At 42.5% G+C, this 18,381-nt stretch overlaps 1 protein-coding gene across 2 annotated transcripts in view; it reads right to left on the bottom strand.

Moving 5' to 3' along the window:
• LOC107377651 (beta/gamma crystallin domain-containing protein 1) overlaps positions 1-17,512 on the bottom strand; it is a 30,911-nt gene extending 13,399 nt beyond the window's left edge. Inside the window, exons 1-11 of one of the 2 annotated variants that reach the window (XM_015947406.3) lie at positions 17,281-17,512; positions 17,073-17,145; positions 15,466-16,772; positions 11,880-15,117; positions 11,549-11,713; positions 9,282-9,320; positions 7,917-8,035; positions 5,468-5,618; positions 5,151-5,290; positions 1,544-1,670; positions 694-729 (exon numbers count right to left, since the gene is read on the bottom strand). In XM_015947406.3, coding sequence (XP_015802892.3) covers positions 694-729; positions 1,544-1,670; positions 5,151-5,290; positions 5,468-5,618; positions 7,917-8,035; positions 9,282-9,320; positions 11,549-11,713; positions 11,880-15,117; positions 15,466-16,772; positions 17,073-17,120 — 5,370 coding nt within the window. In that variant the 5' untranslated portion in view covers positions 17,121-17,145; positions 17,281-17,512. Of the gene's footprint in view, positions 1-693; positions 730-1,543; positions 1,671-5,150; positions 5,291-5,467; positions 5,619-7,916; positions 8,036-9,281; positions 9,321-11,548; positions 11,714-11,879; positions 15,118-15,465; positions 16,773-17,072; positions 17,221-17,280 lie in introns of those variants that run through there. The other variant, XM_070543532.1, reaches the window with a different exon arrangement.
• Between the last annotated feature and the right edge of the window lie 869 nt (positions 17,513-18,381).

Raw genomic sequence — 18,381 nt, 5'->3', positions numbered from 1 at the left:
CAGAAGGCCTTTAAAATCAGAGTCAATAAAATTGCATCCAAGTTAACCTTCAAAACGATCCCTCTGGGTCAGTCAGAGCTTTGCCCTTTTAAAAGCTCATCACTCAGAGTTAAAACTTTAAAAGTTAAAACTCATCACAAACAAAGGGGTTGAAAACAAAATGAGGCCTGGAGGACAGCAGAACCCCTGCACTGCTGCCTCCCGGACTGCAGAAGGCACGGCCTTTTTATGCCAGCTCAGCTGTGCTCCTCAGCAGCCTGGAAGAGAGGAGGAGGAGGGGCGGTGTCAGGCTGATCACCAGGGCTAGGTGATCCTGGCTCCTGCATCCCAATGGCCAGGATGGATGCTATATAAATAAACTTGAATTGAATTGAATTGAATTTTGTCAGAGTGGATGTGGGTGGAGCTTTGCTGAAATGAACCATTTTAGTTCTGAGTATAAATTTAGGCTGATGAAAATAACTTTTATTTATGATAAATGACATCTTAATAGTGCCAACCGTAATATTTGATCAAATATTGTTCCTACCTGTTCTCAAAGGTCTAAAATGCCACGATCTGGTAACTTTAAGGAGCGTAACCCTAATCCTAACCCTGTATAAAATACATATTCATAATCACGGTGCTAAACATTCCTAATCTGACCTCAATAATATATAAAAACAGAACATTTTAGAGGGAACTTATTCATACCTTGACTTCATTGGGATTCTCCACTTTGAATCCTCCCTGAAACAAGAAATCAGTCATTTAGTTTATTGTAGGAGAACAAAAATGCATCAGAAACTATTTCTTGTTCCTGCGACAGACCTGGACGCGTTCACACAGAAAAGAAAAATGTGAGTGGAAAGACCAATTGCTATCTACAAAAGGCTGCTAATTAACCTCACCAAGACAGTGCTGCTGTATCAACTCTACAGCAACTCTTTTTAATTAGAACCAAAACACAGCAGAGGAGGATTGGAACGTTGTTAGTTCTGCAGGAATTCAGATGTTTTTTTATTAAATTACTAAAATATATCATAGAAGCCTTGGTTTATACTGGAGGAAGCACATAAGCCCTTCTACAGCAATTTTCAGCATCTAGAAGTTATTCAGTGCTCCATTGTCTGCTCTCAACCTGATAAAAAGATTAACTATTGCTGAAACTGCGAGTCAATCTTTCTTGTCCAACAGTACCTAAACCCATAAATGGGATTCTGGAAGAATGGACAACAATTACCATAAACACACTAAACTTCAGCTCTTAAGCTCATGTTCCCATGGGCCAGGTGTTTGTTGTTTAATGACCTCAAATTCTGCAGAAGCCTGTTAATTAACCATTGATTTAAATAAACGGTGCTTCAAAAATAAAAAGTGGCCAGAACACCCGAATTTATGGATTTGGTGGAGTTTCCCAATAAATATAGAGACACCAGCCTGGAGAAGCTTCATTCCAGCCAAAATCTTATTAAAACAGCCCAGAAGTAAAAGCTTTCCTAATCGACTAGCTTTAGTTGGAGAATATCATGAACTAGCTTCAATGATGCGCATTAATACTCACCATTTTAAGGGGTCTGAGGGATCCTACGAAGGGCGAAGGAAAGCCCCAAGCCTCCGGAACAGGAAACACCCCTTTTTCCAGAACAGACACCATGCCTTCGTACCCTGGGTCACTGAACAGCAACCACCTGAGGGAAGAAGAGAAATCAGTATTTTACTTTTATTCATCAGGACAAACGATCACATCAGTTAAAGGTGCGGAACACTGAAAAACCATTCTTTAATGATTATTTCTGATTAGAAATGGTCACTCTACACCTATCTCCTGCATTAGCCGCTGATAGAACATAGACAGTGAAACTCTTGGGTTAGAAAATCCTGACAGACGTCACTATGTCACTCTGTCACTTAACATTCATGAACTCACCCATCTTGACTCACAACGGGGAAGGCTGTTGTTGATTTAGCGTCCAGGAATCATCAGAGAACGTCTCGGCTAATAGAAGCTAGCCGCTAGCACTAGCAACACAGTAACCTCCTCCAGGCTGGAGTTATTTGTGGGGATATAACGTAGATGTCACAGAGCAATTGCATTGCTGTTAGCCAATCAGGAGTGAGATGTACAAATATTAGGAAAAAGGCCTCCACAACCTGCTGTGACAAGCTCTCCTTTGATGAGGCGCATCTGAGCTTTTATTCCTCCGAGTACGACTTGCTAGGCTTTCATTCCTGCTAGAGACCACTGCATTGCTCTGATTTAACGAGTGTTCCGCACCTTTAATGGCTGCTAGGAGCTTGAAGATCACAGAAAGTCGTGTGGTTTTTTATTTTTATTAAACAATCTAGAAGCTAACCATTAAACAGGGTAATTTTGTTTTCTATGAAACTTGTAATGAAGATACTTGAAATCTTCATCCTTCTCACTGTGTGCATCTTACATCAAGAGTTAAATCAGGATTTAATTTTAGATCTCCCTCAGATATGAGTCATGAAGCTACAACGCGAGAGCAAACGTTGTTTGTTTTGGATTAAATGCCTGGGGAATGGCATGCTTTGGTTTAAAGAATTTTTCTTCCCTTCTATTTTTTACATTTTTGTCAAGCGTGGGCAGATTTTGTTAGAACTATGCCTGCTTTATGCTGACATTTTGAGCACAAGACAATGCCTCATGCCATTTACTACATCTGACCTTCTGGCAGGAACAATGAAACCCATTTTGTCCAACTGATGTTGGATAAACGATACCGACGGGATGGCAAAGTCACTCAGCGAACAGGCATGCAATAAAAGAAGCCACTGCATAGCTGTAAAGTCAACAGACGGCTACATCTGGTGCACAGCTGTCTCCACTTGTCACAGGACATGCTCCACAGCAGCACGGCTGAGGAAGAATGACTCGTAGTTATCTATGGAACAGAACCGAGCTGGCACCTGAGAGCAGTTGCTTTCCAACCCGTTTCAAGACTTGCTAAACGAATCTAAAAAAACACAATCGTTTGTAAAAGTTGCCAAGAGAAAGCCACAATAGTAGCTTTAGGTGAGCAAAACTCTAATGCCGTTTATTCCCGTCTAGGGCAGGGCACGGAATCTTCTGAATGCTAACACGTCTCGTGTGAAAAAAAAAACATTCTGCGTTTTGACAAGTTGGATCTTCTGTCTGTTTCTCACACTCGGGTCTAGTCTCCACCTTCAGACGTTTACGACGTGCAACAGCAGGACAGACATTCCCCAGCTTGCAGACGAGTGACGATCGAACCAAAAACAAACACAAAGAAACAGTGTAATGATTATCTCTCTCTCATCAATAAAAACATGATGCCCGCTCTTTACCGAACCACCAAAGGCCTGATGAATAATGAAAAAAAATCAGAGAAAAACTGGGAGCGTCTCATTAGTTTGTCTTTTGGCACCTGAAGCCTTTTTTCTTATTTACCCTAATAATTCAGTTCACCTCCCTCTGTTTTATTTTCAACCATTTCCTTGGCAGAATCAACTGAATAATGAGCACACGCTGCAAAAATGACAGAAAAATAATTGATATGCAAATCTGAGTGTTCAACAACAGCCTATGGATTCCAACCGCCATATTTGTGGGCTCTAGAACAGATCTCTCTTTTGGTCTACAGGGAAAGAACAAGCCCCATCTGTTCTTTCCATTTATCAATCAGGATTGTTTTTCATGCTTTTGCAGCTACAGATGTGTAAAGGTTTCACAAGTTTGCAAGAAATCTCTTAGAGGTGTTGAACACTTGTTTAATCACATTTGCAGTTGGCTTTGGTAGGAATGAATGCCTTGTAAGTCGTACTCTGGGGGAACAAAAACACCAGTGCACCATTATCAGGAACTAGAAGTGAGCCACATCACAGCTGAGCTTCAGACGCCAGGTTTAGGAGTCTTATTTCCTGATTCTTGTACATCTCGCCTCTGATTGGATAACAGCAATGTGACGCTACCACCGACTTACAAGGATGATGTTTTATCTCCACAAATATCACAAGCCTGGAGGAGTTCTGCTGTGTAGTGGAGTTGCTAGTGCTAATTGTTAGCTTCTACTAGCCAAGATGCTCTCTGCTGTTTGCAGGACGCTAAAGCAACAACTTCCTTCCTTGTTGTGAGCCAAGATGGGTGAGTCCATGAATGTTCAGTGACAGCGTGACGTAGATCTGTCAGGTTTTTCAAATCCTAGACTTTCAACATCTGTTTTCTATCAGAAGGTAATGTTGAAGTTGGTGTAGGAGACTATTTTTAGGTTCAGCCTGCGTGAAAAACTCAGAGTGACTGATCATAATCAGAAATAATCATTCAAATATGTTTTTTCAGTGATCCGCAGAGGTGTGACATTGTGGCGTCATCAAGTCGTCTCCATGTCATGTTTTTGCTCTGCTCAGCAATTAAACCAGGTGATTTCGAGCAGCACAGTGAGTGAACCTGGTTCAGTTGCTGAGCAGACCAAAAACATGACATGGAGATGACTTGATGATGCCATAATGTAACACCTCTGATCCGCACCTTTAAATCAGACCGGAGGAGTTGAAATGTTACGTTTCATCTATTCAAATCCTCTGTCTCAGATCAGGATTTCATCTCTACTTTGTGCACATGATGTGGTTCTGTTGGCGTCTTTAAGTCATGACCATCATAGTTTAGTGGGACAGTTTGCAGCTGAGCGTGAAGTGGACTGGATAAAGTCAGCCCCTCCAAGTCTGACGCCATGGACCTGAGCTAGAAAAAGGTGAAACTCCACTCTAGGTTAAGAGTCAAGTGGAGGAGTTAAAAAATTGCCAGATGAGGAGCCAAGGCTTCCTCCATAGGATGGTCAGACTTGGCTTTACAGACAGGATTAGGTCATCCTAATTCTTCTGGAGGAAGTTAGTCGGAGAGCCACTGCTCCTCCTCCTCGGAAGGAAACAGCTGAGGTTATTCAGACATCTGATTAGGATCTTTGGGGAAGTTTTCCCGTCACATCCCACTGGGATGACACCCATGACAGACCCAGGATTCCTGAAGGGATTATATATGTCCTGTCTTGCCTGGGAGTCCTTTGTGGTACCTGAGGAGAGCAGTTCTAGGAGGAGAAGCGTTTGGATTTTCCTCCTTGATCTGTTACCTCTGCAACCTGACCGTGGATGAGCAACAGATAACAACATTCCCACTCAGCTGTACTTACACCCCAGAGTGCACTTGGATGGATGCTGTATTCAGCGGGATGCCAAATGAGCCCGTCTCTACAGTGTCATCGTGGTAAGGTGTCACTCTGCCTCGGCCCTCTGGTTCAGTAAAAAGATCGATGTGGGGGATGCTGTAATCCTACAGAGAGGAGGAGAAAGAAAACAACAATTATCAGCAGCAGCCACTAGCAGAACTCAGGTTATTAGCTGAGTCACAGACTTTCATGTTCTCGAGCCTCAAGTGAAAACTGGAAGGCAATTAAAAGTGTGTGAGGATGTTGTTAGAGACAGCAGGGGGAGTTGGTAAATCACTCACCCTGACAGCCAGTCGGATAGAGCCGATGGTCATCGGTGGAATGTTGTCTGGCTCCGTTTCGGGTTCAACCCACATGTTTTCCAATTCAGTGTTCCCCTCTTCCAAGGCGACGATCCGTCCCTGAAAGTCGGGCTTCTCATAGAGCAGCCAGCTGCGTTTTAAACATAATCAGGGAGCAGCTTAGCTTCCATTCGCTTCAAGATGAATCATTCTGTCTTTGCAGGTGAGATCTGATTGTTTTTCTCTTTAACTTTCACATTTCTGCTTTTATTTCATTGAAGGCAACTCAACCACATCTACTTATGTATTTGTACTTCATGCCTTTCATTATATATTCATCACTACTACTGGGAGTGTATTAATGCCCTGCAGCAATCGGCAACACCTTGAATATTAAAGCCTCAACTGTGGTGCAAAGTCGTGCTGCAGTTTGCACTTGTGCAAAAGCACAAGAAGGACTATGCACGTGTAAGATTGCATCTTTGAGTGAACAGACTGCAGGATAATTATTACATTTGAATTTAGAAATCTAGAAGCTCAAGTTGGTTCACGCTGAGGTTCATATGTTCAGTTGTAACCAGATGAGACCAGGTAGAGGAAAACGTGGTTTTCTTTAACAAAACTCAAGGATAGGCATTGATTTGTAGATGTTGAAATGAAGAGACCAGCTTTTATTGAGCAATCAGAGACTTGGGAGGTAGAAAAGCATTAAATAGTACAAAGGGAACATGACTGTTGGCAAAAAAACATTAAAGGAGTGAAACAATTGTTAAATCAATACATTTGCAGTGGTCTGAATGCCTTGCAAGTCGTACTCGGGGTGGGGGTTGGGGGGCGGCGGGGGGGGGGGGGGGGGAACACCCGATGAACAAGTCTGCTGCAGCAGAGAGTGGCACAACATGGCTTGATTTGAGATATTTGGACATTGGATTGGATAACAGCAACACAACTCTACCTCTAAATTTGTTTGCTCTGCGACATTGATGTTTTATCTCCACAAATAACACAAGCCTGGAGGAGCTTCTGCTGTGTGGTGGAATTGCTAATGCTAACTGTTAGCTTCTACTAGGCGATATGTTCTCTGCTGTTTCCTGGACGCTAAACCAACAACAGCCTTCCCCGTTGTGAGCCAAGATGGGTGAGTCCATGAATGTTGACAGATTGACGTAGATCTGTCAGGATTTTCTGACTCAATAGTTTCACCATCTATTTTCTATCGGAAGCTAATGCAGCAGATAGGTGGAGGAGACTATTTTCATGTTCAGACTGCATGAAAAACTCAGAGTGACTGATTATAATCAGAAATAATCATTAAAAATGGTTTTCCAATGTTCTTTACCTTTAAGAAATATGCAGAGAAAACAGTTTTCACTCTTTTCTATAAAAACTAACTAACTAAACCAACAATACTTTAAAAAAGCAGGTTATTAGTTTAAATCGGAGGTCTAGGAATTAAACTTTTAGTTTTACCGACAGCTAAACACTCTTACATTTAGATCATTATAATAAAAATAGGCTTTGTCATCTTTTCCCACCACATTTTCAAATAAATTCCAATGTTATACGTGAATAAAAGTAAAATATTTTGATAAAAAAAAATTTAATTGCACCTAATGTTGAATTTTAAACGTGTTTGTTTTGAATGTATTTTTTTTGCTAAAGTGTATATTCTAAATTAAAGCAGGATGAGATCTCCTATCTAACATCTCAGCGAGTTTGCTTATCCACGGCTCATTCATCAACGCTCTTGTTTGAGTTCTCCATGCACACTGATGAATGATCTCTATAAAGTATTATGGGATATTAGACAGGAAATCTCTTTGTCTGACTTTAGAATCAAACACATGCAGCCCTAATGTTTAGATTTAACCCAAAATCTTTATTGTTTGAACATATTACAGCTGTTTTATTTATTTATTTATTTATTTATTTATTTTATTGCATGACTTCTTATTCTGCACCATATATCAAAGTCCTTCAAAAACTGCAGTGTGACATTTTGGTAAAGTTCAATAAAACTATAAAAACCTGTAGCTGTAAGGAGCTAATTGTGGTTTTAATTCAAGTAAACAAGGTTTCAAACTAAAAGCCTGGCTTTCAGCCCATCCTCCAGATGTCTAATTGCACAAAATAAATCAGTATGCTAATTCTGTATGCCACACTGGTTTCATAACACTAAGACACCTAAATTCAGAGAGTATACTAAATCTTTCTGATGTGGAAAGGGCGTCAGGCCTCAGAAATATGTAGATTCTCGATGTAAACAGAATAATCTCCTAAAAGAAGCACCGTGCTGTAAGCAAGGATGGGCCTCAGACATTTCCCTATATGACTCCTGTGAGGCCGTAACAAACGACTCCGACCTCCCAAAGCCACTTGACACAAATTAAAGCCACCTTTCTCATCACATTTTCATCTAAAAGCTATTTTTTAAATTACGAGTACTCACCATCCTCTCACAACCTTCACAGATATGAGATGCGAGAGCTCTAGGGATGATGCATCTGCCACATCCCCGTAAATCTCATGTGTTTGGCCACTGAACTGAGCTTTTTCGTACAGCACCATCTGTGGAGACATGAAGGGCAGCGTGAAAAAAAAATCAATGCATTAAGCAGATAGACACATAAAAGCATCAATAGCTACATCCATCATTCCAAATCAGGAGTGTTAAGGACATTTAGCTTTATCTCCCTTTGACGCTACAGGATGTTGATGCCGATCCTTATTGGATAAGCTCCGAAGCACGCCATTATGAGAGCCCACTGGGTGCACAGCTAATGCAGTGAGTTGCTTTAATATAAAAGTAGCATTTTCATTTATTGGAGTTGAATGTCGTATTGAAATTAGTGAAAAAAACAAAACAAGGAAAAAACAGAAATCCAGACATTTTCTTTAAAGCCCTCAATAAAAACGTATTGCAGCTGAAGCAGACTTTAGTGTGAATAGATAATTAAAGGTGCAGTTCACTTGTTTAATCTATACATTTCAGTGGTCTTTATTAGGAATGAATGTCTTGTAAGTCATACTCTGGGGAAAAAAAGCTCTGGTGCATCTGTTTCAGGTACTAGAAGTGACCCACATCAGAGTTGAGCAGAAGACGGCAGGATTTGGAGTCTTATTTACTGACAGTTGGACATCTCACCTCTGATTGGCTAACTGCAACGCGACTCCACCACTGACTCCATTTGCTCTGCAACGTTGATGTTTTATATCCACAAATAACACAGGCCTGAAGGAGTTCTGCCGTGTGGTGGAGTGGCTAATGCTAACGGTTAGCGTCTACTAGCTGAGACGTTCTCTGCTGCTTCCTGGATGCTAAACCAGCAAAAAACATTCCCCGTTGTGACTCAAGATGGGTGAGTCCATGAGTGTTAAGTGGCAGTGTGACGTAGATCTGTCAGGATTTTCAAATCCTAGAGTTTCACCTTCTATTGTCTTTCAGAAGCTAATTCAGGAGATAGGTGTAGGAGACTATTTTCATGTTCAGCCAGCATGAAAATCTCAGTGACTGATTATAATCAAAAATAAGCATTGAAATATGTTTTTTCAGTGTTCCACACCTTCAAATTACCTTCAGATTTTTTTTTTACTAATCTCTAAGGGGAATATGGTGTTGTTGCAACATCTATAATGAAAAATCTTTTGCACCGTGTTAAACTCCAGGGTTGGTAATCATACCCAGCTGAGCACTTTTTACCCCCGAGAACACCGTATGAAAACCAGATGTTTCCACAAAACAAAAAGCTGTCTGTTAAGATTCCTTTCTCCATTTTCTTTCTGTTCAAAGTGGGCAAAGGAGTGCCGACTGTACCTTTCCTGGGCGCTGGTGAAATCCCTTGACAGTTCTCATCTGGAATGCAAAATGCACAAAATTAGGTCCCTGGCAAACCCAGCAGACACCAATAAAATGTGAAACATGCCGATTTGTTTGTGCAGCAGCTCCGTGCCTGTATATCCCCCACCTATGTGTTTACTGCTGCAGACGTGGTGAGCGCTTTAGGATTACAGGGGTCTGATTTCAAACTGAAACGGCGGAATTAGAGACCAGTGAGATCGATACGAGTTCCTGAGGTAAATTGCAAGTTTGGCAGCTCCAAATAGTCTAAAAGGAAAACACAGGAATGGAAGCTCCACCCACTTGAAATACCAAGTCAGTAACACTTTTGAAAAGAAGAATCCCAAAGTAAACTACATTAGGTGTCCAACTTTTAAAAATCAATGCGTGCATTTGCAAAAGAATGTGCAGACTCTGAATGTTCGGCTGCAGGTTAACAAACACAACTGAGTGTACACATTCTGTGTGCCTTTCTCATCAACACAGGAACACACAAATTACAGAATGCACAAGTTTATGTCAAGGCTTTTCAATTAAAACCCAGCTACAAATGCCGTTATTTAAAAATATAGAAAACAATAAAGGTAAATTACATTTTAATCATCTGTTTCTGTCAGTTCAACATCTTTCATGGTCACTAAACCCCACTTCATATTAGCATTCAGGAAACATCTTTTAATTTTTCTCAGCTATATTCATAATAAAATAAAGATATGTTTCCCTACATGTTCCACATATTGAGAGGTTATGCAAATGTCCCTGTTTTTGGTAAGAATGTCTGTTTCATGTTTGAATATTCTTTGACTTTTTACCCAAATAAGAACATATTTGCATAAAAACACTCTATTCTTGCACTGTAAAAAATGTGTTTTATAAGCTAAAAAAATATGCTACTAGAAAAGTTTCATAGAAGTATATTAGTATGTTTGCCCTACTTTCATAAACCTAAAATATATCTCAATATTAGGGATGTAAGAAAATATCGATATGGCAATAGATCGTGATATTTTTCCCAGCAATATTATATCGATATTCAAAAGCTGTGTATCGGAAATATCGATATGGCAATATATCGTGATATTTTTTCCTGCGATTATTACATCGATATTCAAAAGCCATGTATCTAATTCCTGAAAGAATTTACATGAAAACATTTGTGTATTTTCTTTTCGTTTTGCGCAATTCATTCGCCACCCGCTAGTTGGCAGCAGTGTGCAGCGGGTTTTGTTTCCACCACTGAAATGTAAATCCCTCCATCATGGTTCAGATACCTCATGTTAAACATGTTATGTATCAGTTTGGACTGTTTATTGAACATTCTTACAATAAATTCAGTAAAAAAAAAATTGCTTGTAACGTCTGACTGAATGTATCGCATTACATTGTGATATATCGTATCATCTCCCCTGTATCGTGATATGTATCGTATCGCCAGAATCTCAAAAATACACATCCCTACTCAATATAGTACCTAAAGTTATCTGAAAAGACAAGGATGAGCCAGATTAAACCTGCTGTATCCTTGGAACTGAATGCATATGCACAATGAGTGTTTTAAAGTAAGTCAACAAATATTAGCCGAAGGATACGGTAATCATTTGTACAGGCCACTAAAAATCAAACAACATGGCAACTCACTTTTTGCAGTGTTGAGTCATTTGTGTTGGGAAATATTAGTGAAATTAATTTAGTTTTGCAGATCACTCTAAAGGAAGATATTCCCTTTAGAGGACCGCTGCAGTTCCAAAAACACAGAAAATCGGCATTTTTTTTTAGAGAAAATCGGCTTTTTATAGCTTTCAATAACAGATTTCAGTGTTTTATGGATTTATTTTTCAATAAATCCTTTGATTATCCAGATTTTTAAAATGATCCTATCGCGCTGAAAAGGGATCAATAAATAAAATCTAAGTGGTGAAACAACAAAACACGTTAAAGTGATGCAGTTTGACAAAATCATCATCCGCTGCAGCAAAGATTGTTTATTTATGCAACCAGATGAATTACAATGAAAAATAATGCGTCAAAAATACAGAACTAGCATGAGCAGAGAGGCCATGCAATAAGGAACGGCTACAAATCTGCATTTTGTTTCTAGATTTATAGAAGTTCAGCAGCATTTTGGCAAAATAAAAGCAAAAATAGTCTTAGCTCACAATGCTAATGAGCTCAAATGGGGTTTAGTTTGCGTAGCTGTAGATGTTCCTGTAGCAGCGTGTGTGAACGGTACTAAACAAACTTACATTATCCCTGAGTGTGTTGTGTGGCTGAGTCAAACGCTGTTTGAGATCAGGAAGTGTGGAGTGTGTGGTTGGAGGAATCCCAGGAAAACGTGGAGCGGTAGTTTCAGGAAGACTCGGCTTTAGAACCATGTCTCCCTTAACTCCAGAAGCCATTTTCTCTGTTAACTGAGACAAAGGCAGGACGAAGATCAGAAAAAAGGAACGTTTTTGCTCATACAACACAGAGAAGATGGTGACTGTTGACTTCATGCACCAGTAAGGGTGTAGCTTAGCTTCATTTCAAACAGCCTCAACATTTAGATTCTTTTCATGCACACGGATCTAAACTAACCTCTGTTTTGACTCGATCCTGTCCTTGAACGCTCTGCCCTGCTTTTGCTCGATCCTGTGGGAGGTACTTCTCTAAATAGTCCGGCAGCTTGATGTCGTTAAAAGGAGGAAGTGGAGGGCCTGAGTCACTGACCGCAGTTTCTGCTGCCCGGGTTTCCTCCCGGTTGTGTGTGTTTGTGATTTGGACTGCAGCTGTGGTCGTCGGGCTTGGCGGGGCCGGCTGGGGTGAAGGTAGAGGACTGAGCCGGGGGGCTTCTCCTGGCATCACACTGTCAGAGTCCTCTGCTTCTGTTTGAACTCCATTTCTCTTCCCTCTGATGCTAGAGGTGAGACTGCTGAGGATAGAGCTCCTCTCCAAGCGAGACTTCACCTTTATTTGTTCGTCTTTCTCTTCCTTTGCATCCTCCCCATCCTTAGCAGGGTTCTTGCCTTTAAGGTGCGCGTGACTGTCCAGACTGCTAAGCAACAGGCTCCGGTCAGCAACGCTCACCCTGGCCGGTAAGAGGCCAGATTTGGTCTCTGTGCTCTGGAGCTTTGCCAAAATGCTCGGAGTCGTTTCTAAACTCATCTGGGTTTTCTTTCTCAAACCAAACGTGAACTCCTCAGGATCAAATTGCTTCTCAAAGCGGTCCTCTCTGATGGCCGGCATTGCAAAGGGAGGCTGGGGCGGCCGGAGCACGTTGTGTTTACGCGGTGGGAGAGAAAACGGGGTGCAGAGTTTCTTGATTTTCTCAACAAAATCGTCGTCGTCCAGCTCACCTGAAGTGTCCAGGAGATTGCTCTCACTCCCGGACGAGGTCAGTTTAGTCTCGGGGACTTTGAGCTTTCGTTTGGGAAGATCCAAATCTAGCCAGCTAGAGGGGGTATCTTGCTCTTTTGACGAATCAGCTTTCATTAGTTCCTGTGGCAAAGTGAACTTCTTCATGGCTGAACGGTGCGTTGAGTCTGGAATCGGTTTATTAGACTCTAATTGAATAGGAGCCTTTGGAGTTTGACTCATCCTGTCATTTGCTGGTTCCTTTTTGGTGGTGTGAAGCCGTGAGTGTGGCGAGACATCACCATTAGCAACAGGTGAAACTTCACTCGCTGGCTGGGTGATTATTTTCTCAGCTGGCTTGTCTGTTTCATTACCGGTGGAGCTCGATGTGATGCTGTCACAGCAGCTGTGAGGTACTTTTTCTGCATCCCTAACGCCGCTCTCTGGTTTCTGTGATTTCTCAGACATTGCCTTGCTCAGATTTGGTTCCTTTCTACGGTTTTCTTGGGATTCGGAGAAAGGACTGTCAGAAGCGGTCTGTCCAACTCCTGTACTGGTTGGTGATTTATCAAGAAGCCGTTCAGTGTTTGAATTTGAATTTTTAGATTCTGTGACGATGATCTCAGGAGGTTTCCGAACCGGGGTGACTTTAGACCCTGTTGCACTCACTCTCTCATCTCCTGCTGCAGTTTTAGGGAAAGCTTGGGTGTTGGAGATCCCGGCATCATTAGCTCCACGTGTGCATGAGTCATTCAGAGGATTCTCGGCCTTTTCCACCAAAACAGAAACAGGAGGGGGCTCTGCCGCTCTTGTTCCAGAGCTTTCTGTGGATTGTGACTCAGGAGGCACGCTCGTGTCTGTCACTACCTTCTGGGGCTTTTTATCACTCTCTGTGCCACACACAGGCTCATTAGTCTGGGTGGCGGTACAAATAGCAGCATTTTCTGGAGGCCGAGTCTCACTGACATTCTGTAATTGAACGGGGAGAGCTGTAGGCTTCTCTGACTTGTCCTTCTCAACACTCCCCTCTTTCTCTGAGGAACTCTGTCCCCTGTGTGAGACCTCACCCTTTGCAAAGCTTTTATCTGTGTTTTCTGTGCCCTCCCTCTCGGTGTAATTAGCTTCCCCGCTGCCGACCATCTCTAATTCGACCACGTCTTCAGTCTCAGCTTGATGCATCGGCTCTGAGCTTGGAGCTCTCTGCGTTGTTCCGTCTTCATACTTTCCCTTTTGTTTACTTTCTGATTCAGGCCGCATCGACAGCTCTTTAGCTAATTTGGGCTGTTCAGTGGACGACTTCTGCTTTGCAGCAGGAGGCTTCTCGAGATGCTCTCCGGCTGAGGAGGTTATTAATGAGGACGGGGCTGAAATTTCGCTGCGGCTCACTGAAGCCTTTAGTCTTTCCGATGTGAATGCCAGGCTGTGTTCCTCTGATTTTTCCTCCTTACTGGATAAAATTTCAGCCTCCTGACCAACAGTCGCCTTTGTTCCACTGCCACAAGTGGCGATATCTGTTTCATCTGCATTAACGGATGATTTAGCTGGTCCCTCCTGCTCGTTTAGCATTATTTCTGTATTTTCTGTTTTGATTGAAGCCTGCGACAGAGCGGCCTGCTTGCCAGACACGCCTGATTCATCCTTCTGTTTAGTGTCGCTTACAGGTCCTGATTTATGTCCTGGGGGGGGTTCAGCCATTGCTTCTGGTATTTCTTTGTAAGCTGAGGACATCATTTTTGTATCTTCCACCTCATTTTTCCCCGTTTTATTTGTATTTAGGTCGTTTTGGCCAATAGGACTGGCTGGTTCTTTATTTTTCCTTCTTTTAGAGCGTGAGCCGGTTCTGTCACGGCCTTTGGGCTGTGAGGGAGAAGCATCAGTCACATCTGCACAATCACTTGAATTGTTTAGTTTTGGGATCCGTTCAACTGTCTTTGTGTCTGTTTCCTTCAAGTCCATTATCTGTCCTGTTTGAGTGGACATCTGCCCACTGACAGCAGAACCATCCAGTGCATCAGGTTTTGGTGTTATCTCTGACTTACTAGTCGTCATCATGGGCTCTTTACAATCCAGTTCATCCTGATTACCCAGTTCTGACGGCTTTGATACTAAAGCTGAAACAGGCGAGAAGGATGTCGGAGTCGTTCCTGTCACAGGCGGCATTTGTTGAGTCAGTGCTGGTTTGGCCTCTGAGTTGCACGCCTCTGCAAACCTCCTGGCACGCTCTTTGATCGTCATTGGCTTCTGCTTGTCAGGTGATGCAGAGCTGGACCTGAGCGTGCCGTAGCCCTCAGCTGATCTCGATCTCTGATCTGTCGCAAGAAAGTCGACTTTAATCCTGTCTGTGACTTTCCTGAACGGAGGCACGTCGGCGCTCCTGGAGGTCTGGATGCTCTTGTGGAGACCCCCATCTGGCTGCTGCTCAAAGAGGCAGATTTTATCCACAATCCGGCCAACGGCAGCTTTGGGCTCCTCAGCAGGAAGTCTGCGTACAACAGGGAAACATTTAAAAAGAATCTTTTAAAAATCATTTTTTTCCATTTAATCTTTGGAAGATTTCAGAGCGACTCCAAAGTGAATCTCCTCTTTTGTCTAATCTTAAGAACAGGGCTGAACTTTGTGCTGTGACTCACGTTCACACCTGTGTTAATTCCACCCACGCTAATGAACAGATTTTGGAGCCAAACAAAAGCTAAAGGAATGTAAATTATGAAACAAGACTAGCATATTTAACCCTTCCAACAAGTTGGTTTTTTCAACTGTTAAAAATCTAATAAATCAGTTCAGTTCACTCACAAATAAACGATTTCTCCTGTTTTAAACTTGAACTTACCTCCCATCGGGCCCGTCCTTTGTTTCAGCTGTATTGTTTTTGGTTGTAGCGACTAAATCTTGGTGTTTTGCTGCTGTGCTCCACTTTGGGGTAAAAGGTACCTGTTTGGGGAAAACTTTCACTTCACTATGAGAAACTTTTATACTCCTGCGTTTGGACTCTGGCGTCTCTGTCTTCCTCTCCACCCTGTACAAGCTGTCGTCCTCATCCATGTCCGCCACACCGACCGCCTCACACGCCCGAGTGGCTGCAGAGACTGAGACGGAGCTCTGGAGGTTGTCCCAACACTTAACCATATCTGCAGAAGAGATCTCACTTTCCTCCCTTTCAGGTGAGACCAGTAAGGTGGGGTTGTGCTTGCAGGAGTCTGCAGACGCCTTGTTAAGGTGAGCGTTTGGACCTTTGTCCACTGAGCTGCTGCTTGGAGAGAAAACCTCTGTTTTTTTCTCCTCGGGGCTCTTCCCGCCGTCTCCCTGAGAGTTTTTTCTGACTCTCCTTCGGTTTGAGTTTTTACGGCCCATGTCGTCTGCCTCTGTTTGTTCTTTATCAGGTTCAGACTCAGACTGAGAGTCTTTGTGTGGTTTCAGTGACACTCCCACTAGAGTACTGTAAAAGCTCTGTGCCCCGGCTGCAGGCCTCACATTTTTTTCTGCTCTTGCTGGACTGGAACTAAAACCCGGTGACTTGGCCCAGGAGAAAACGGGCAGGTTTTTGTTTACTTCTGTGCGTACCACTTCCTTTTCAGCACATGTGTCCCCTCCACACTGGATCACGCAGGTCTCCTCCAGATACACATGGAGCCTCCTGCCTGTTGCTGCTTGTTTGTCAGGCTGGGTGTGGGCCTGGTCAAAGTCCCACGCCACTCCCTGTTTAGACAAGGAGGAAAGATGCGTCAGATGACTGACATTCTTCACAGGGCTTCCACTTGTCGATGCAGCCTCACAGATCTCCTCCCTCCCCTCACCCTGCGCTGTTCCCAGCTTCCTCCTCTGCACAAGCTCCTCCTCTTTTGGACCTCCCTCTCCTGTCTGAGTGCTGCTCACAACAGAGCCGTCTCTGTGGGCAGACTGCGTGGCGTCCCCCTCTTCAAAAGGGAGAAAACTTTGGAACAAACCCAGTGGACTACTGTTCTTGTCCCCTGCTCGGGTTCTCACACAACCCTCATGATCCTCATCATCTTCTGTCCAATCACTAATTGAGGATGAGTTTTCATTGGGACTCTTTGGAACGTTTCCTTTCCATGGGGAGAGCCAGCTGCCGATACGACCCAAGACTCCAGTACTCGGCAGCTCTTCAGGACTTTCAGCCTGTAGCAACAAAACAAAACAAAACAACAAAATAACCCTGAAACGTATTTACACATGCACCAAATGCTATAAAACGTGCAAATAAAAATATTCAAACTTATCATGAAATTCATGTAAAAAAGGTGAAATCAACCAACTTGTTATTTTTAGTTGTGCAAACTTTCTATTGTTAGAAAAAGAAAGTGCAGGCTGTTGGTTCAAAAACAAACGGATGAAAGAAGATGTTTTTACTTCTACTGCAGCCATGCATCTCTCAGCATAGCAGAGCCATTCAGTGGTGCTTACGATCTGTACGCTTACCGTAGAAAATACCAAATCATTCAGACTCTTTATGTAGGATGTGAACATGATTTTTGCTTTAGAACAAAAAGTCCTACAGAGCATAGAACAAACACAAAATCATTTCACCAGAGTAAACAACACATCTGAACAAACACACTGTCCCGTAAAAATGTGTTATTGTTTCTAAATTAGAGCTGATTTATAGTCATTCCAAGGAAAAACTCACCCTTAATTACTTGAAGGAAACTTTTTCTCTCCCCTCTCATTTGCAAACAGCGGTGAGACCATCCGGGTTAAAAACGCATGATGCCTTTGCTCTTCTCTTCTGCACTTAAGCATCTCCAACTATTAGTGCGTTATAAACGCGTGCTGCACAAGTTCTGCCCCCTCCAGCAGAGCGCGCGCTGGTAATGGTGCCTTCAAGTGCGGCTGGGAAACTTTGAAACTTCAGCGTTTCTGTGCGTGAGTCATCCGGTCACGCTTCCACATAACGAGCCACCCAGATGCGTTTTCATTTCAAAGTTAGTTGGAAGACTGGCAGATGGCCAAGTTCAGTCTGAAGTGTTTTTAAATCTGTTATCAGTTTCTTTGTTCACTTTTTTGTCCTTTTAAAATATTTCTGTAGTTGAATTGAAATCAGGTTTACATTCTTTTATTTTGAAAAAGACACGCAGATTTCCTTATTGCTGCAGCTCCTAAATTAGAATTAGACTGTGCACGCGCGCGCGCGCGCGCGCGCGTGTGTGTGTATGTGTGTGTGTGTGTGTGTGTGTGTGTGTGTGTGTTTGTGCGTGTGACTGGTAGGAAAATGTTTTCTCTGCCTTTTGATAAATTTGAATGAAACTGAGACAGGAAATATTGGATGTGCATCAACATCTGACCTGAAGACAACCACTGCACCTGCTTGACCTTTGCAATGACTGTGGCTTCCGCTCTGTCAGTTTTACAAACAAGTGCATACAAATCAAACAAGAATGGCCAGAACTCTCCAGCATTTCTCAGTACTTGATGATCTTAATTTAAAACTAATGTGAAACGGCGTCAGGTGATGTGCATTCCATTATGGCACACTTCAACTTTAAAGGGGACATATCATGATTTTTTTTCTTGTTTATGAAGTTTTTTGCTCTAAATTCCTCTCACGTAAATCAATTTCAGTAGTTTTATTCTTGATAGTTTCAGTACCTTCCAGAATTAGTCATTAAGGCGCTGTCACTTTAATCCTTTAAGACTGGCGGGAGCGCCGGCGCTCCCATTTGCATATCTGTGTTCAGATGCTTGTAGAACTGAAACTACACTGTGAACCCGAATTTTGACACCACTTAAA

The sequence above is a fragment of the Nothobranchius furzeri genome, chromosome 2 (assembly GCF_043380555.1).
Source record: "Nothobranchius furzeri strain GRZ-AD chromosome 2, NfurGRZ-RIMD1, whole genome shotgun sequence".
NCBI lineage: Eukaryota > Metazoa > Chordata > Actinopteri > Cyprinodontiformes > Nothobranchiidae > Nothobranchius > Nothobranchius furzeri.
The sequence above is the reverse complement of the archived record's forward strand: the minus strand, read 5'-3'. Positions and strand labels throughout refer to the sequence as shown.